Here is a 20,222-nt window from a genome sequence, read left to right as displayed (position 1 = left end):
GAGTGGTTGCTAATTTTGACTGCAGGTTACTCATGCCACCAGGAGTTCTTTCACTGGTTTTGGTTGAATACAGTACCTTTTCATTTACATCGGAAACAGGCTGTGTTATTTTATGAACTGCGGTTGCTGTTTAAATGCCATTGGTTCAATTTGTGCTTAAAACTGCATATAGATTATATTAAAGAATTTAAGTGTTTCTGTTGTTTATGTACTCTGATTGAGTCTGACTGAAATGAACTTGCAGATTGATGGGGTTTTTTTACTGATATGCTTGTCTGCTTTGTAATATAGTGAGCATTTAAGAGTTTCTTTAAAAGCTAATGTTCACTTTTATCATGTAAGCACCACGATTAACTATCTTGCTTATTTCTCAGGGAGTTCAGTGCCTGTGACTAGTAGCAGTGTTCCTGCAATTTCTGCTGCTTCTGGCGGATCTGGAGGATTTCTGGATTTGGATAAGTTCAAAAAGCCTGAAGGAAGCTGGGATTGTGAGGTCTGCTTGGTCCAAAACAAACCAGAAGCCACGAAATGTGTAGCTTGTGAAAGTGCGAAGCCAGGCACCAAAGTAGAGCCCAAAGGTAATAGTTAATGAAATAAATAAATACTAAAAAAGTGTGCATTTCGCAGTTTGTTTTTGCTTTAGGTTTCCAGTGTTTGTTCTTTGGGTTTTTTTTTTGTGTGTGTATGTGTGGTGGTGGGTTTTTTTGTGTTGTTTTTTTTTTGAAGTACAATTATTTTTCTTTTGATGTACAGCAAAACCATTTTTTGTCTAGGAATATTGCTTAAGTCACGTAATGTGCTTATGTTTCTACACCTTTTCACCAGAAAAAGGTTATGCTTTTTAGAGAAAAGGATGTGTTAGTGACATAGTCGTTCTGTGCAAGCCTTATGTGTTGTTCATTTGGAGTTTAAGCTAAAAGCATGGTCTTTCAAAGAATTTAGCAGTGTACTTGTCAAAGCCAGGTGATGGACAGAAGACTTCCATTGCGAAAAGGTGTACATAGAGTGGAAGAGTGGAGTTCCGTTTGTTTTGGGGTTTTGTTTTTTTTGTTTGGGGTTTTTTAAACAGTTTTGAACTTGGGAAGTTCAGGACTATATTCCAAGCCTTACATTGCAAACTTGACATTATTGCATATTTCTGCAGGCTTTGGTGTGGCTGCTGTGTCCACAAATGCTGCAGTGCCATCATTTACATTCGGTGTCCCATCATCATCCTCCTCTGAATCTTCTCATACGTTAAGTAGCACAGGAAATTTTAAATTTGGAGAACAGGGGAACTTCAAGTTTGGCATTGCATCTGAGTCTGCATCTTCCAACACTGTGACTGGGGGTTTTAAGTTTCCTACTGGTTCGGATGGCTTCAAATTTGGAGTTTCTTCCTCAGACTCTAAATCAGAAGACAGTAAAAAAGAAAGCAAAAGTAACAGTTTTACTTTTGGAGTTCCATCTACAAGCAGTCAGGCTCCTTCAACATTTCAGTTTGGGACAGCAAGCCTGGGACAGCAGGAAAAGAAAGAGGAACCGGTTTTGAGAGGCTTTGGTTTTGGTACAAGTTCTGCTTCTTCCATAGCTACCAATGAGAATAAATCCGGGATTGGTGGCTTCACTTTTGGAACTATGGCAAAAAAGGAGGTAGCATCACCTGCTTTTGCGTTTAAGAAGTCAGATGAGAAAAAGGATGAAACGCTTCCGACGAAAGGATTCTCTTTTGGCAGTGTGGAGTCTGCACCTGCACCACAGTTCGTTTTGGGAAGGACAGAAGAGAAACAGGACGCTGTCACTCCTGCTGCTCCATTAGCATTTGGAAAGAAAGCTGACAGTGATGAGTTAAAGACACAACCTGTCTTTTCCGCTGGGATGGCTGAGCATACCAAAGAGGAGAGCACAGCAAAACCTATGTTCAATTTTAGTTTTGTTAAACCATCAGAGAAGGAAAGTGAGCAGGCAAAGCCGTCTTTTGCATTTGGCGCACAAACCAGTACATCAGGTAAGCAGAACATCTTTTGGCTTCATTTGTCTGCTTGTGTCCATCAAAATGTAACACTTCTGAGGACAAAATCTATGGGACTTGATATATAGCATGTATTAGAGCTTTAGAAAATGCGTAATTAGTACCTGCAGCCTGTCTTTAGTTCTGGTTATTGATGTGTAGACAGTATGTAGCAATTCCTTTTTAGACTTCATTGAGTTTTAACACTAGGTTTAGACAAAAATTTGCCACAACTTAAGGAACCTGCATGCTTCTTGTATGAGCACAGAACTTGTGTTGTCTCTGTAGTACCAGCTCAGCTGGTGATAAAATTTACAGAATGGTGCAGTGTGAGGCCTCATACTAGTGTTGTTTTTCATAGTGAAAAGGAATGAGAGAATGAATATCTTACTCTCGTATACTCACAGCTATGCTATGGGGTATAATGCAGTTTCTCTACTGCTACAGAGGAATAAAGGTCACTTCATAAATATTACAGTTTTGTATTCCTTTAATTTGCTGAAAGTCTGCAGTGGAGGATTAAAGTTCTTTGGTGATGATCAACTGTGTGGAAAAATTGTGGTTGTTAAATTCCATTTGCATGACTTGGCAACTGTGTTTTAGAGAACAGAATTAGTTTCTTATTTCTGAAGTGATACAGAAAAAGACATCAGTTAAGTAACCCTGAATACAAGAAATACATAAGGTTGTGCTGATTTTAATCACAGTATTCTTAGAGTGATTTGAGGGCTATGGGCTTTGTGGGAGGGGATTTGGATTGGGTGTTCTTTTCCTCCAGGAAAAGTTCTGGAGTTTGGTTTAGTTGTGGGAATTTGATTAAGCTTTCTGTGCAAAAAGGCAGTTTTAGCAAGCATTCTTAAGAATGGGATAGTCTCTTAAAAATGGCATAGATGAAAAGGGGCCATAACTGCTGGGGAAAAAAAGACAGTGGGAAGTTGAGAACAAGATCACAAATTATTAATGTGAATTGGACCAGCAGCTTAGGGGAAGCTGAGAAATTACTAGCTTTCAAAGAAACAGCTCTATTTTAAGTATATAAAGCTGCACTCAGGGCCTTGTAAAATGGTCTTCATGGCAGGTGGTTCTCTGTAGCTCCTAAAATCAGGTCTTGAAGGTGCTAAAAGTACAATGAGCTTATGCTTGTAAGAGCTAAGCTGGAGGATGGGAAGTTTTGCCTGGCATAAACCCGTAGGCACAGGGCTGTATTTTCAAACAAACGACAAATGAAACTGTATCACCGTGTTTCTCAATACTCTTGTTGAGCAAAGCCATAAAACTCTTGCAGGAGATTGATGTTCTTCTAAGAACATCTGAAATAATTCTTGCTTGAAGAGTTCAGAAGGACTGGTTAATACTGACTGGTTCAGGTAGTGACAGCCCATGCTTAGTGTTTATAACCAGTGAAGCCTAGACTACAGTGGCGTTCTTGTTCTTTCATTCTTTTAATTGTGGACGGTAGCAATCAGCACATTAAATCTGGATCTTACATAAGCAGCAGTAGCTGAAAGAGTAATTGAGGCTTCATTCAGGATTGCTCTTTCTTGTACAGTGACCAAAACAGGACTCTGCTGTACTTCATTTGGCATTTCTGTGGTGGTTTATGTACTGTTCCTCCTTTCAGATCAAGGAGCAGCAAAGCCATCCTTCAGCTTCTTGAGCTCTAGTTCCTCCAGCACAGTCGTACCCACCACTTCAGCCAACAGCAGCAGTGTGTTCGGCAGTGCCATCTCCTCCTCAAATCCTCAGCCAGTTCCCGCTCCCTTTGTGTTCGGGCAACCCAGCAACACTGTGAGCAGCTCTGTTTTTGGCAATTCTTCAGAATCTGCAGCCTCTCAGTCGTTTGGCTTCTCTCAAGAAAACAAACCAGCAACCACATCTTCCAGCACTGGCACAGGTCTTACTTCGTTTCTCTTTGGCTCAGGAGCCAGCAGTACCAATACAGCAAATTCAGGTTTTAACTTCGGAGCCACAACCACATCGAGTTCAACAGGTATGTTTTATATAGATGCTGTTCTCATTTTTGCCGTAACATAGTGAACTGCTGTTTCACTAGTGTTTTACTTGGAGAATGTGTAGGCCTAATGCCTGGCAGTAGAGAAAAATACTGAGTATTTGCCTTCAACAATATAAATTGGGGCTTGGTTTTTCACATTCTGTGGAATACAGTTTAGGAATGAAATGGCAGCAGCATTGCTTTATGCAAAGGACAACCCTTTACTGGATTTCAATTTGTGTAGCAGCTTTTCACCATGAGAATGATAGTTTCTTTTGTTTCAGTGTCAGTCCTGTGCTTACAGTTAAAACTCAATGAATTACAACTTCCCCTATGTTTTTTCTCCCATACCTAAACGTCAGCTGTTTTAAATAATGTCAGGATTGGCAAAATCCTTCTTTCACAAGTGTCCATAAACACATTACCCCTATATGCAGTTGCTGCTGCTGGAGGATTGATTTCCAATAAGCTTTATGCACAGTGCTTCTTAACTTTCCAGTAATTTAGAGAAGACAAATGAGAATCTGTGACGTTTCTTCACATTTTATGTTCATTGCCCCACTGCATGAATTTAGCAGTATGACGCAAGACTTAAATCATCTGCTAGCCCAGCTGTATGTCGGAAATAAGATTGAACCTGTGAAGAATAGACTTCATCTAATTTGATCTGCTTGCTCAACCTTGTAATTCACAGAAATTAAATTTGCATGCTTTTTTGTATATCAGAACAGGGAGAAGATGGTCCTAAATTGTAATACCCAGCAGATCAATTTAACCTGCTTACAAATCAGTAACTTTTAGTGTCATTTCCTTAGTAGGTAACAATGTATTTCAAACACCTTCACAAAGGATGTTTATTTTTCATGCAGAAGCCTATATTAACTTTTCATAGAATCACAGAACGGTTTGGGTTGGAAAGGACCTTAAGATCATTCTGTTCCAACCCCCTCAGCCACGGGCAGGCACACATCACCCTTGACCAGCTTGTTCAAAGCCAGGTCCAGCTTGGCCTTGAACACTGCCAGGGATGGGGCAGCCACAGATTCTCTGGGCAGCCTCTCACAGTAAAGAACTTATTCCTTATATCTAACTTCAGTCTCCCCAGTTTGCCCCTTGTACTGTCACTACAGTCCCTGATGAAGAGTCCCTCCCTGGCATATCTGTTCATCATCTTTGAAGGAAAAGCAGTCAGCCATTCCAAGATAGGGTGCAAAGAGGGTATTTTCTGTTGCATGAAGGCGGCTTAAATTGCATTAAGGTGCTGTTTAAAATGTCCCTTTTTCATCGCAGATCTGCGTACATTCACAGTCACTGTTCACTCATGTATTTTTGTTTTGTTATTTTTGCTGGCCGTGCAGAACAGAAGCAGCTAAACAAATGAGCTGGTTGTTGATGTGATGTAGGGAGTTACTCTGCTAGACCAAGGGTTTGAGTACAGAGAGATCACTGCAAGCTTGATTCAGCCTCCAGAGTTAATAGTGATAAACACTTGGCCAGGGAGGGCTGCAGTTGCTGACAAGAAAGATTGATGTCCTGATCCTGGTAAATAAGGAGCTGTGCTTTGCATGTTTGAAAAATACAATTTGAAATGAATATTCTTTGTGTGTGATATAAACAGCTTCTAGTAAATACAAATAAAAATATACTCTTTGTAGGAATCTATTTCCAGAACATGAATGTTAACACAGTAATCTGAGGTGAGACAGAAACTGTGTTTGAGATTGATTTTGTCTGACTCTTGTAAACACAGTGTTTCTCATGTTGCTTACAAGAAGAGGTTTGATTCCTGTGGTGGCTGAGGCAGTATTTGTTTTAGATACTCACACAATTAGTTTGAAATTCAGATGAGTGCTCAGTTACCAGACAATGGGGTCTTAGAACCTTTGATTTTAGATTCATCCCTGGGGGAGAATATGAAAGCACATACCGACATTCCTCTTCTGTTCCCCCAGGGTCGTCCTCTTCGTTTCTCTTTGGCTCTGGGCCTGCAGCACCAGCTGCTGGCCCAGCATTTGGCACCAGTCAGCCACCAGCATTTGGCCAGAGCCAAGGGTCCGGCCAGCCAAGCGCTCCAAGTTTTGGATCCCTGTCGACAATGTTGTTTTCAGCTGGCGCTCAGCCTGCTCCTCCTGCCTTCGGCTCTGCGACAAGCAGCACTCAGCCCTCTGTGTTCGGACAGCAAGTGGCGCAGCAGCCGGGTTTTGGCTCTGCTACCCCCAGTGCTGGTGAGTGCAGACCACCCTCTTCCCTTCTGGTCTCAAAGATGCTATATTCTGTTTGATTTTTCGTGAGGAGCACCTTAAATTAGAGGGAGGAAGAAGACTTCTGTCTTGTGCCTGTCCTTAAGTGTAAGAATTACCCTCGGTAAAAATAATGGGGGTGGAGTTAAGTAACTTGTGACTCATTCCTGGCTGTGGAGGATGTGCCATAAGCATGCCAGCTTCACAGGAAGCCTTCCCCACAGGAGACTTAGCAGACACGGAGGTTGCAACCCAACCATTAAATAGTGGGGTTTGTTTTCCTCAGAAATCTAGTGATTAAAAGGAAGCGTTGAGAGCCTTGGAGTATTCACTGCTAAGACTGGCAGAAGCAACACAACATTACTGGTTTTGGATTTGTTAAGAGTAGTTCTTAGCTATCTCACTTCATTAACAGGCTTTCACCATTTATTTGGACCAGGGGCTTTGTTTCATAAAAATACGGTTGGGATCATTTTAAGCACTTGCAGGTTGAGACTTTAATTGGGAACGGAGCAGAGTGATCCTTATAATTTAAGTGTAAGGAAGCCCCGTTCCACACTAGTAATTATTCAAAAAGAAAATCCCACTGCCAGAGCGTATGTATTTGATACCATCACGTCAGATATTTGAAGGGAAAAAGCCTCCCTTTTTCTTTTAAGTTCTACAAAATAGCATCCATTAAAAGTAACCGATACCTTTGTACTTACATTACTTGGCACACCATATCTCTCAGTCGGTCTTCCCTTTATCAGGTAGCTGTCGAAGGATAAAAATATCCCTGAATTCTCTGGTGTTGCTTATCAGTTACTTTGGTGGTAGGAATTTTACAGGTGTTTTTTTAAGGTGAGCTGCTGGGTTAACAGGTTAAATGAATGGGAGTCCCAGCGCGGACTGCATGAACACAAGAAAGTTTACGTAAATATAAATCTACACAAGCAATCGTGTAGATTTATACACAATGTAGATTTATACACACGTAGATTTATACACATGTAGATTTTACACAAGCAATCATGTAGATTTATATTTATGATTTAAGACTTTATGAATAAGCATCAGTACACACAGGTCTAAACGTAACGGTCGTACAGAAGTTAGCAATCAGTGTGCCAGCAGTGTTACTTTAAGAATCGCTTTACGATTCTGTGTTGAAGTGGATGAATTCTTCTATGTGCTGTTCCTGTGGTGATGGGGTACTTGTGCGGCACCCCCTGCCCCAGCTTTGTCATCAGGAGTGAACGATAAAAATTGATTCAAAATAGCAGGAAGAATGCAAAGATTTTGCTGGAAAGGACAAACTCCCATTTCAACTTTGTTTCTCCCTTCTGCTTCCACCCCTTCTTCCCAGGTTCTGTATTCCAGTTTGGAAGTAATACTTCTAATTTCAACTTCCCAAGTAACCCAGGAGTATTTACTTTTGGTGTGAATCCTCCGGTACCAGCAGCACCGGCACAGCCTTCTGGCTTGTCAGGATTTCCGTTGAGCCAGGCTCCAGCTTTTACAGTGGGGTAAGAGACTGTATCACAACTACACTTGAGCTTTGGGTGATAATGGTGGCCAGCGTTCAGCCTCTGCTGCTGTAAATCATGAGGTGTTCAGATGAACCCCTGAGTCTGAGACCAAGCTGGGCACCCTTCCTTGTAGTAGGGTAGTAACATGACCAGCTCACTAAGCAGTGCTATCTTGAAAAGAGCCCAGCAGTCAGAAATACCACACACGCAGCAACATATGCGTAATTGTCCTGTTGAAAGGTAAAGTCTGTATCTAGCCCTTACACTGCTACTTGCCTTCTGAATAAGAGATTTTAATTGGCTTTGGTTTCTGGAACCCTCTTCTTCCTGTTCATCTTAAGCCATTTGTTGCCAGCTGCTAACAAGGGAGGCAAGACTATGAAACGGTTGTCGTGGAGTATCTGCTCAGTGCTGCTACTGAGTTTTCAGCTGCGCTGTCCTAAACTCTGAACTACTAATTTCTTTTGATAGGACTAACGGGAAAAACATTTTCTCTGCCTCCGGATCTTCAGTTCCTGGTCGGAAGATAAAGACTGCAGTTAGACGTAGAAAATAACCGCCTGGTTGGTAAAGCAAGTTCCGAAGCAGCTACTACCCTGCATTGTTCAGTTGTTGGGATCGTACCTCATGCTGGGTTAGCTGAAGACAGATCTGCCTAGAGGAATATAGAACTCTGCTGCCCTTTCCTTCCCTTCCCTATCCCCAGTTAGGTTTTTTTTTTGGTTATGAATAGAGTTGGCAATGGGGCCGTTCTTGAGCAAAACTGTTTTAGAATCCAGCAAGTTCCTTCTTTCACTGACTCAGCATGGTCTGGCTGTAGCCGTGAGTAGAGCTTGCACAGTGAATGGCTTGTACAATACCTCTTCATCTGCACCACTATGTGCGCTCATCTGCGTTTACTGACGCCTCGACATTGTAATTATATCAGCGAGGGATGCTGTATAGAGTAGAGAATGTTGGTAACGAATGATTTCTATGCTGAGTTTGTGCCGGTGTATGTGTGAAGTGAGTGAGTTTGGGTGTATTGTGCACTAAAATTTTCTGATAGAGGAAGACTGATTAAAGGATGATCCATGCTAAGGACTTGTTAGATCTGTAGTTCTTCATTTAATAATTATATGCTATTTCTATATTTTCATTCTTACAGCCCTTTATCACCTGTCTCGCCTTTGTTATTTTATTATGAAATGTGTAAATACGATTTTGTTTCTCTATGTACTTTTTTGGCATAACAGATCTGTGAAATGGAAATTTTAATTTTGTGTGTTACAGCCATTTTTGTTTAGTATTGTCTCAGATTTTATGTAAATCCCATTATTCAAAGTTGCCTAAATCCATTTAGAAAATCTTTAAAATTGGGAATTCTTAAAGTAAGTTTATTGGCTTTTCTGATCCATTTTTGTTTGGACCAAAAACCAGTATTGTACAAAGTATTAAGTATATATTTTTATATTTACTGAAATGGACTGTGGTGACTTTGGATAATAAGGAAAAGTTTAATATTAAAGCCATGTTTATTACAGTATAATTAACATGTTAAACCATGGGATAAATGCCATCAATAAAAACTACGAAATATTGTCTGGCAGTTGTTACCTCTAACAGCTTCTGCAGCTGTAACTGTCAGAGATGTCAGGCTGTTCCTGAGCGATGTCACACGCTTTCTCCAACCTTTGCTTTTTGACCGTGACACTGATTTCAAGGGATCTTAAATTAGTCAGAGGTTTCCTGTTTGGAGGGAGTTTTATTGTTGGCTCCAGGCTTGTCAACTGTCTGGCTGCAGTTAATTTTTGAGAAGTGAATGTTACCAACACTCCCCACCATTCTAACTGAAGAGCGGAAAAAGAGACCCAATTGTCAATGAGTAATTAGGGGGTTTTCCACAGCTGAACTTGTATTAAGCCACAGCATTTAGATTATGGTTGAGAAGAGCTTGCTTGCCACAGCTACAGAACTGAAAAGACCGGCATAAGGCTTCACTGTGGTCTGAGGCATTTCTGCTCCTTGCCACTCAGCACTTAATGCAGATACAGATGCAGCTGTTACAAAATGAGACACTTTTCTAACCCACAAACTAGACCTGACAAGAGGCATCTGACTTCTCCTTTCATGTGTAGCGCTCCAATCACTACTGGAAATAGAAAATATTTGGTAACTAGACTTTAAAAACAGACATATGAGCTGCTGCTGAGGCAGTCACATCTGCTGCTGTGGAAGGAGTGCGAGCAATTGTGTATTTCCAGTTGTCTAAATCTGGAAAATGCAACAATTTGATTTTTTCCTTAGCTCTATCACTTGCCAAGGACTCATCCTACAACCAGAAAGAAGTTGCATCTTCAATGCAACTTGTGTAGTATTTACAACAGCATAATGTGTACATATTTCCATGGGCAGGTGCTCCAGTTTTCAGTTTATCAGGGGGAGGGGGTGGTATTTTCCTGCAGGGAAAGAGATATGTTCCCTTACACCTAATTGGGAGCAATGAAGTTTTTAGCCACCAGTGCTGTTTTTTCCCTTCCTCACCCGCATCTTGAATCCTGATTTCTAGGGCACTGCTGTAGTAAATAGAACAACAATTCTAGTATTCATTCTGGAATTGTAAATAGGCAAATCTCACCCTAGAGGGGACGTCAGTTAATTCTGACAGCTTCAGTGAGGCCAGGTGCCAGGCCTGAACTTGTCACGTCAATGCCTAAGTAAGTCAGGGGTGCAATTCTTTGAGAGGACACCTGAGTGGTGCTGTTGAAGTTGTGTTTCAGCTAAACATCATCGCTTTGGGTGGTCCAACCACTTCAGCAGGGTATTTGGTCATGCCTGCTTGCTGCCATTTATTACTTAAGATTTATTTTTATCTCAAGTGATGCATGTCAGTAACATTGCTCTGATGCTAATGGTACATTTAAGAGTAGAAGTCTTTCTGTTTGATAATAAATTATTAGTGTAAATCAACAGTAACCATCCATCAAAATGATTGAGGTATTTTGGTACAAATAGTTCCTGATTGAGTTTCACTATTAAGCAGTGGATCTGGTCCTGGAACACCATTGTAAATGAGGGTCAGATGCGCACACAGAACACCACCCCTCATCAAGCTAAACATTGCAGAATATTAACATGTTGCTGATTAAGTTATTTCACCTGAAGAGAAAAGCTCTCAAATATTTCTCTTGTCAACCAGCCACTGTCGACGTAGAGCAAGAACTTCAGCCACTGAGTGGCAAGTTAGGCCACAAAAACTAGGCTCTAGAATTCCAAACTCTTACTCAAATTTTAATAGCATATTAACACTGCTGCTTCTACTCCTTTCCCAAGATACTAGTAACAGAATAAACAGATTACAAAAGCTACATAACCATGCAAAATATTAGGCTTCTTTATTCAGTGTTTAAGTTATTCTGAATATACAAACAATTAGCCAGATTTAAAAAGTGAAAATAACCAGTAGATGTACTTCCAGAGATTTACACCCATAAACACATTTCACTTAATGTTTTCTGCATGCTCCTGCAACAAAGTCAGTGGTTTTCCTTGGTATTATATGCAAGAAATAGGCCAGTGCTTTCACTCCAAATAGAAGCGGAAGAGTTACCTTCCGTTAGCATCATCTGTACATAGCTCCAAAATTATTTACACTCACTGATTCACTAATACTGCAGTGTAACATATACTTCCCAGAGTAAAACAGCTCTTACTTCACCTCTTTATTAGCTTCAACATGTTAAATAAGTGACAATCATGCAAAAATCTTTTCACATCAATGTTCTGGTGAAATACTTAAAGAGGCAAGGGAATATGATCTGTGATGCAATACTAAGGGATGTGATAACCACTACTCATCTCTCTCTACACACACAGCAATTACTATGTTTTGCTGTCTAATACGGCAGTTCTCTTCCCCTCAGAGTTTATCATATGACTTGCGCAACTGCTTGGAAGTTGTAGTTACCTGCCAACATCCAAAACTGCAGGAGCAACATTTCTTAGTTGGAGTATTTCTAGGTATCTGCTTTCCACAGGCTGATGAACAGAACGGCTCCTTCCTGCAGTTAATACAGCCACTCGCTTTCTCATCAGTCACAGGTTAATACTCCCAGACAGAATACATATCGTTTCTCCCAAAATTCTTTGGCATGTATGAAAACTCCAATACTTTAAAGGTAGCTGCACTCCAGAGCAAAACATTTTCTTTAGCTTCTGACTTGGTTTCCATTTAATTTGGTCAAAAGATTGATGGACACCTTGATTTCAGTTTTGGGGTAGGTCTTAGTTCACTGGGGTGGGAGGGGATGTTCAGAACCAGTCTGGAAATCTCATCGTTTGGTATCATCTGACTCCATTTCGTCTTACCACAATAGTTCCTGCTACAATATCATAGGCTGTTCGGTTATGCTGGAAAAACAGCAGTGTAATGAATGCAGGGAAAAATGAAGCAATAGAAAAATTCTTGATTAAAGCTCGTATTGTGGACCTGAAATGAGAATAAAACATTCAGTGCCTTATTTCCACTTTTCTGCTTGTATTAGTAGTTAGTTTACTTTCAAGTTCAGTGTCTCAGCTTTGCACAGTAAATAAAGAAAAAAAAAAACAACCCTCCAGAGTTTAAAGATTTTAGCACCTGACCTGAAAATTAATGTGACTGAATAATTGCAATCTTATTTTTAGATCACAGAATCCAACAATAGCTCTTGCAGTAACCAACCCCAAAGAAACAAGAGTATTTCCTCCCAAATGACACACTTCCCACACTAACAACGTGAAAGGAATGTGACTGAAGTAGGAGCCACTTACGTTGTCATGCTGACGTTTGAAGATGGAATGACAAGCACACGGCTGGGCGCAATAAGTACAGATGTATCACATGTCACAACTCGCAGTCCCAGCAAGAACTTCCCTGGGGTTGCTCCACCTGCTCCCCAAATACAGATTATCTGGAAAAGAGAAGTCATTTTGATTGGTCTAGCAGAACTGTGGGAATGTCTTAAGCTTCAGCATAATCTGAAATACTGTAAAGAGGATTAATTTCACAGGCCAATGGGGACAGATTATTTTTAAAACATTTATTCACAAGTGACAACTATGAATTATAGAAATTAACGCTTCTGAGTAGTTACCTCATAGAAGCAGACTAATAATCTGTAGATGAGAGCCACTACCATCATCTTCTGCAAATCTTCCATGGACGTATCTTCATCTATTTCTTCTATGATGTAATGCATGGCAAATTTGGAGATGTCCCTGTACAAAGCAAGACCAAACTTTAAAACCATCCTTCTCCCAATACCAACAGTACCCCTTTAACACTAGAACTCACTGCTTCAGCTTTGGTACTAGTAAAGAACAAAAGCTCCTTGGCCTGTCTGATGCTAAACAAACCATTAAAATTCAGAACACTATGTGCCCTCCTGAGCTGCTGCTGCCTGGTTTGTTTGGTCTGCCCCATTATGAAAAGCTCATTCTTTACTGCCACTGTTGCACACTGGTGTCCCTGTGTAGTGAGCTGCAGAATTGTTCTGGGAACTCTCACACTTGGGAGATAAATGAGAGGTTCAGTGTGTGATCATCTAACTCAGTATAATGGGAGGCAGACAAGTCTCCCTTACAGGAACTCTTATGGAAAAAGGCACCACTCTTCTCCAAAAAAGCAAGGGAGAAGTTGCAAGTCTCCTTAAGCAAGCAAGGGAGACCCATCCTCCCTCGCATGATCTACTGCTGACCATACTCTCCCAGAGGCAGGCACCTTGGCATGCCAGAGGAAGTTTTTAACTTAAAGCAATTGAAACCTTCAGTTCCTTACCCTAACAAAACTACACAAAGCATCAATTCTAAGTCAATTCCTTATTTTCACAAGACAAACTCCACAGATTTAACATTCTTATCTGATATGCAGAGTGGACACCCTGGCACCATGTGTTCAGTCAATAACTTTTCACTAACATGCCTAAATGAGAACTGCTACTCACACAGAAACTGTGCAGTCCCACTTCAAACCAGTCCATCTAGATTTGTATTACTTGCCTTCCTCTTTACTCAGACTTACAAATCAAAAAAGATAAGGAATTAAGAAAACAGTGTGGTAAAACCTGCATTTCCCTTCAACACAACCTTTGCCTGAAGTCTATATTGAGCCTGTGAGAACTTTTTTCAGGACAATTCCTCAGTCTAAGCTCAAGCACACCACATCTCACAAGCCAAAAAAGACCTAACCAAACACACGCAGAGAATGGTTCTCTGAAGTTACTAGTAAGCAACTTATTGGCTCTGGAAAAAGTAGCAATATTGAATATACTGTAATTTACTTGAAGAAGCTTCCCTCTCTTGCCATCACTGTCACTTCTTTACAGAAGCACATACTCCCCATCTTTACTGCACTCCGTATAACTCTGGCTACTGAAAACAGAAGGGAAATACAAACTGTCAGGCTAGAGCTGGAGGTGTTGGTAACTGAAGAGAACTGTGAGTAATGGAATTGCTGCCTACACCAAGCTCTTGTCTCTTTATCAGAACAAAATACTGGATTACAGCAAATACTCGATTACACCAAAGCAGAGGAATTAAATGAGCTGCAGAATAAGATACCTACAGTTAAAGCAGCAGGTAAAAGAGAAACAGCCTTTGAGGTAAATGCTTACCTCCAAGTATAACAATGTAAATTAAGACTCTTTCAGTCTAGTATGTAATTGATACACTCAGTGCCCAATTGTACTCTAAGAGCCCCGATTTCTGTCCAGTCAGGAGTACAGCACAGCAGCATTCCAAGCACTCAGGCTGTATTTGAAAGTACATCCATAGCTGACATGCAGATCTGAATTTATTTTATTTTTTTGCTGTGGGTTAGCATTGTTTTGGTCCCAAAATCTAAAACACAGCACCACAGGAGATCCTATGAAGAAAATTAACTCCATCCCAGCCAGATCCCAGTAAGTTTTTAAAGGTTGTAAAAAAAAAAGCTAAGTTTATATTTGTCTATGTTTTTTCTTTGACATTTTTAAAGGACATCTTTAGAATCTTGCTGTTGCTCCATAAAAGTCAGTCTGACCTATCCTTGGCAAGAAGCTTGGGAGCCTATGAAGACACCTGCACAAATTCTTTGTTTCCATCAGCTGACCTCAAACCAGGAAGCATTTCTGGAGGTTAACCCAGTGGTGCTTTTTCCTCAGCTTTTGACAGTTATTAAATGCCATCATATGCATAAGCACCTCATACACACATCATGACACCCCCAAGGAGCATGAAGAGCTTAAAGCTATATGTAACAAAGTTTTAAACTGTTCAACTTACTTTATTCCACTGAGGTGCATAATACTTAAAACAATGGTTGCCTTTATGAAGAACAGAATAAAGAAATCCACCATCTCTGCTATGAACCTGTGTGCCAATGAGGGGATGACGAACTCTCGACCTGTAAAAGAAACAGTCAACATTACCCACATTTTATTGTCCTAAGTGAACACAATCATCTAAAGAACGTATCACATTACCCTCCCTGCAAGAACATAATCAAGATACTGACACCAGCTCACTTCATCTTTGAGAAAACTTCTAAAAGTGCATTAATAACAAATGATCTGAATTCTTCATATTTAGTTATAAGAACCTTCTCAAAACTTTCAGAATGCTGACTCTCCCCATAATCAGGACTGCAGGCAAAATTCCATTCCTTCTACAGAACAGGAGTACATTGAAGATGCATCAACTTTGTGGTTTTTTTTAGTACAGCCTCATAGAGAACAGACTTCAGTAAATATGAGAATTCAGATAAATGAAAAAAAAAATAATAGATGTACCACAACTTCTCTATCACTCAGCAGCAAGGCTTCCATATGTACCAAGTATCAGCTCTCTGAAAGCATAACACAGCCTAATCTGCCTCCAGTCAGATCCAGAAACAGGTAAAAATATTAGTCATAGTTGCCGTAAACATACCTACAGACTACTGATTATAGTAAACCACAACATGCTGCCCTACCCTGAGCCAGAAAATGGAACACACTTTTATTTCATCGGCCAAGTGCAAATGGGCTCAAGCTCACAGTCACAACCTTTTGTTGCTAATGTTGTCTCATGTCATTAAACTGAAGAAAACCTTAAAAAGTATCTTAGAAAGCTTCCAAGGAATAGCACTGCAAAATAACGTCAGCTGGACCCACTTACCTATCTATTTCCTAAAGGACAAACACAACACTGGCATGAAACCAGCAAGGACTTGCATCAAAACTTCCTTTAGAAATACTCAAGTACTACTAGATGTAACCTGTGGAAAATAGTGGCTGGGTTTGTTAGTGTTTTTGAGAATGCCTACCCACACACACAGGGATAGGAAAGAAGGAAACAAAATCGTTCCTTCCTCCCATCTCAAAAAACATCATCAAATTTCACTTAGAACAAGCCTGCACAGTGCAGCTGCTGAGATTGATACTGCCAGTCATGACCTCACAAGCTAAGCAAGCAAAGCTGAAAGCCCACGACATTTGAACACTTTTGAAATGGAGTAAGTATAATCAACCAGTAATTAAGAGAGAGTTCTTATTTAACACACCTTGATTGTTATATATCCTAATCAATGGATACTTAACATATATCGTTTCATACCTGTTTCACTTACAGCTCCGCATCAGTACTATCAAGTAGCACAATGTTACATATGTAATAGCAAAATGGATTCAATTCTCATTGTTGAAGCACGTCCAAGTTGTCAGTTAAATTCTAATTAAAGACTCTTCAACTAAGGCAGAAGGGAGTACAGCCAGTCTCCCCATCCCAGCTTGAGCACACAGTGCCAGATGAAAGCATTCTTGTGCTCTGTTAAAAGCAGCAAGTTTGTTGAAGTTAGTGGCACAATTTTAGGTCAATATATTAGATTCAATGACTAAGCAAGGAAGAGGCTCAGTGGGGACAGAAAAAAGAATTGTTCAAATTTTGCTGTACTCCATAAGAGTAAGAATCTTTGGCAGAATCCTTAAGACTCTGGCAGATTTCCACTGCAGTGATTTGAGATGTTCCTTGTATCAGAAATCCACTGTTTTGCCAGGGGTTACTATTTGTATGGCAGGGCCAACCAAACACTACACGCTTCCATCTCTTCTCAACATCTCAGATTTTACATTAAGCTACTAATAAGGCTGGGTTTGCACCAGTCAGCCACAAGGCAGCTGAGGCTTGGGCACACTTTTTGCCTTGCTGCTCCCAGCAGAACAATAATCTCCTGCAGTAAGCAGGGAGGGGCAAAGGGAGGCAGCGTCTTAAATCACACTGAACATCCACAAAAAGCCTACTACTGCCCAGAGCGCTGTTAATACTGGTGCTCTGACACACACCTGCTGGCAGATCAAACTGGAAGCAGCAGTTACCAATCCCTTTCTGACATCCGAGTTTAAAACCTGCAACAGTACCATAAACTGTCACTACTTCAGCTTATATAAGCACACTGGGCTGTGAACTGCAGTGGTGCCAGACAGGTCTATGACCTGCCCTGCTGAGCCTGCTGTGCAGGCAATAATCTGCAGCAGAAAAGAAGCTGTAATCACTTTATCTGTTCCAGACACATCCATCGGCAACCCCGAGGCAAAGCACCAGCACAACATTCTTTATTTATAATCGCATTGTTTCACTGTATCATCTACAGAGCTTCCTTAAGAAGGTGCTGCAACAGTACTTAGCATTCAGAATAACCATGTTCAGCAGCATGCAATGCTACTCGTGCCCTAAATTACCTTTAACATGTGGAATTAGTTCCTGAAGAACTACGTAAAACCCCAAGAATCATTTCAGTCTAGCTGTTGTCTGTATCCTCTTTTTCAACGACTGGCAATATCTGTTTATAAGCAATCTATAACTCTGAATCAGAGCACAATTAAAGAAAGTACTCTGTGCTATAAGTTTATTTAAACAATATCTGCTCAAAACCACATGAAAAAAGCAAGTTCAGAAGCCATACTCCCTTCAAAAGAAAGAAAAAGCAATTAAAAATGTTCTCGCCACACACCCTGCCACTGCACTTACAAAAACGTTACAGATCAGCAATGCTGCACTTTGCCCTGCAGAAAGAAAGACCTGGCTTTTCTCCAATGCTCTTCAGCAATGCCCTGCTCCACCGTTTTCTACCATTCAAGGTGCTACCAAACATTCAGGAAATGTCACCTAGAAGCTCCTTGAAGAAATGTTTGCGGTCCAGAGTTTATATCTAATGTGATCAGAGTAAGTCCTGTCTGGCCCTGGAAAAACTATAAACAGAAGCACAGCTACGCACCGTCTTCAGTATTTACTGCAATACCAGACTTTTGTTTATCTCAAGTCCTGCCACTACCTTGTTCAATATAAGCGTATTTTTATTTCTGTACTTCAATTTCATTAAATGATTTTATTTGAGCACCAAGAGCCTATTAAAACTGGAAACCTAAATTTCATCATCCATACAGGCTACTTATAAAAGAAGATGGATTACAAGTTTGCGACCACAAGTTTCACTGGAAAGAATAAACTCCTTTACATCCACAGAAACACAAGCACTAAAGTGACAAGCTGCACACTCTAGCCAACCCTCCCAAACCTGCTTATGGATTAAGTTCTCAAACTCGGCACAGCGACATTCTCAGCCCCCCACCCCACAGAAGCGCAGCGACCCTCGACGTTGCAACCCCCCCCCCCCGCCCTATTCTCCAGACACCGCCTCCCGGAGCTGCGGTGAAGGGGCCGCTCCTGGGGCGAGACGGCAGCACTGGAGGGGAGGAAAGGAAGAGGACGAGCGCCTGCGGCCCCAGGCCCTGGCCTACCGCGCCGGGAGGGAGGCGAAAAACCGGGGTCCAGGGCCACCTTCCCACGGGTTTTGAGACCCAGGCCGGCCGCTCCCTTCCTCCCCACGCGAAGCGTCCCAGACCCGGCCCCGGCCCCGGCCCCCACTCACCTGCCGGCCGCCCTGTATCCCCGGGGGCGCCGCTGCCGCTGGTGCTGGCGGCGCTGCTGGAGGTCGCCCTGGGCACGGGGGCCAACCTGCCCGCCGCTCCCGGCCAAGTGGGGCCGGCAGAGGCAGTTCGGTGGCCCGGAGCGGCAGTGGCCGTGTGAGCAGGCACAGGAGCGAAGAAGTAGAAGGGGCTGTAGTAGGCGGCCGCCCCCGCCAGCGGGGAGGCAGGGGACGGCTGCGCAGCTACACGAGCGGGACCGGCGGCGGGCGCTGTGGAAGCGGCGGCGAGGAGGGCAGGCAGGCAGCTCTGCCAGCTGAGGTACCCGCAGTACGAGTCCCACAACCACTGGTGCACCCGCCGCGCGTACTCCTCCGCGCTTAGCGGCTTCGCCCCGCCGCCCTCGCCCCCAACAGCCACCGAAGGAGAGCACGGCGGTGACGACGCGGTGGCAGTTTCCCCTCCGGAAGCAGCGCCGTCGCTCCTCTCGCTGTCGCTCTCCGCCATCGCCGCCGCCCCAGCGCCGGTGCGAGCGGAACCAGGCTCCGCCATCTCCTCCATCCCGTCTGACACTAAGGACTTGTGCTCACTGCGCATGAGCTAAGGAGACGCCTCGCCTGTCCCACTTAACGCTGGGGGAAGGGGGGGTGGAGGAACTGCATGGACAGGAGGTGGATTCCCTTGGGAGCGCACCACTCCCCAGCAACCGCCCTCTGCCGCCGCTGCGGCGGGGATGAGCCAGGCTTCCTCCCCCACCCGTTGAGGTGGTATCGCCTAGCGCTGAGGCAGCGTAGCGGCCTGGCGGGGAGGGCTCCAGGCGCTGCTGAGGTAGAAAGCAGCCGCGGCGGCGGAGTGGCTATCGTGCCCCGAGCGAGGTGTTCTGTCGGTGCTGTACTACTGAAGGCATGTAGTTTTTTCCTTAGCAGAAACAGCATGACTCCCCGCACCTGGTTTGTGCCGCAGCCGCTGCGGTGGGGAGCTGGGAGCCGCTCAGCAGGAGCGGCCCTGCGGGCCCCAGCTGACCCCAGGAGTACGCGGTCCTTCGCGCTAGCCCTTATTCCGCAACCGGACAGCCGTTGTGAAAGTACTTCTTCACAGGGTCTGTCTCTCCTTCCAGCCGCCTGCTGCATTTGGCCCACATCACAGATAGATTACCCTTAGCAGGGTGTGGTAGGAGAGTTGATAAACCCAAGTAAGAATTTCGGCATTGCATGCATTCTTTCCTGTGGGGGTGGCGAGGCCCTGGCACAGGTTGCCCGGAGAAGCTGTGCGTGCCCCATCCCTGGCAGTGTTCAAGGCCAGGTTGGACAGGGCTTTGAGCAACCTGCGCTAGTGGAAGGTGTCCTTGCTCATGGCAGGGGGTTAGAACTGGATGAGCTTTAAGGTCCTTTCTAACCCAAACCAGTCTGTGATTCTATGGTTCTGAGCAGGTGCAGCTGGACAAAAGTTTCCATCCTTCCACTTACTGCCACCTGTGATTGCAGCTGTGGTTTCTGACCTCTGGCAACTTTCCAGACACTTTCTCTTTGCTAATAGAAAGTGGGTTGAAATTGCTTGGAGAGAGAAAAGGTGTTAAACTTCTCTTGCGTACTT

At 42.8% G+C, this 20,222-nt stretch overlaps 3 protein-coding genes across 7 annotated transcripts in view; 2 read left to right on the top strand and 1 right to left on the bottom strand.

The window, feature by feature from the left end:
• LOC133208423 (nuclear pore complex protein Nup153-like) overlaps positions 1–8,290 on the top strand; it is a 40,190-nt gene extending 31,900 nt beyond the window's left edge. Inside the window, exons 15-20 of the mRNA XM_061346249.1 lie at positions 375–578; positions 1,145–1,987; positions 3,612–3,980; positions 5,936–6,208; positions 7,572–7,731; positions 8,206–8,290. Of these exons, the coding sequence (XP_061202233.1) occupies positions 375–578; positions 1,145–1,987; positions 3,612–3,980; positions 5,936–6,208; positions 7,572–7,731; positions 8,206–8,290 (1,934 nt within the window). The remainder of the gene's footprint in view (positions 1–374; positions 579–1,144; positions 1,988–3,611; positions 3,981–5,935; positions 6,209–7,571; positions 7,732–8,205) is intronic.
• Positions 1–9,314, top strand: part of LOC133208528 (nuclear pore complex protein Nup153-like) — a 47,394-nt gene extending 38,080 nt beyond the window's left edge. For all 5 annotated transcript variants that reach the window (XM_061346444.1, XM_061346445.1, XM_061346442.1 and 2 more), the window contains 6 exons: positions 375–578; positions 1,145–1,987; positions 3,612–3,980; positions 5,936–6,208; positions 7,572–7,731; positions 8,206–9,314. In XM_061346444.1, coding sequence (XP_061202428.1) covers positions 375–578; positions 1,145–1,987; positions 3,612–3,980; positions 5,936–6,208; positions 7,572–7,731; positions 8,206–8,290 — 1,934 coding nt within the window. In that variant the 3' untranslated portion in view covers positions 8,291–9,314. The remainder of the gene's footprint in view (positions 1–374; positions 579–1,144; positions 1,988–3,611; positions 3,981–5,935; positions 6,209–7,571; positions 7,732–8,205) is intronic.
• Positions 9,315–11,083: 1,769 nt separating this feature from the next.
• On the bottom strand, positions 11,084–19,241 carry FAM8A1 (family with sequence similarity 8 member A1). Its single transcript, XM_061346439.1, has 5 exons — positions 18,635–19,241; positions 15,013–15,133; positions 12,846–12,969; positions 12,523–12,662; positions 11,084–12,202 (listed from the first exon to the last, which is right to left on the bottom strand). The coding sequence occupies exons 1-5, from the start codon at positions 19,224–19,226 to the stop codon at positions 12,058–12,060; spliced, it is 1,122 nt and encodes a 373-aa protein (XP_061202423.1). The 5' UTR covers positions 19,227–19,241; the 3' UTR covers positions 11,084–12,057.
• Positions 19,242–20,222: the final 981 nt, after the last annotated feature.

The sequence above is a fragment of the Neopsephotus bourkii genome, unplaced genomic scaffold (assembly GCF_033783945.1).
Source record: "Neopsephotus bourkii isolate Nb327-2 ecotype Australia unplaced genomic scaffold, CSIRO-AGI_Nbou_v1 NB_272, whole genome shotgun sequence".
Classification (NCBI taxonomy): Eukaryota; Metazoa; Chordata; class Aves; order Psittaciformes; family Psittacidae; genus Neopsephotus; species Neopsephotus bourkii.
Note: the sequence above shows the minus strand (reverse complement) of the source record. Positions and strands in the feature narration are given on the sequence as shown.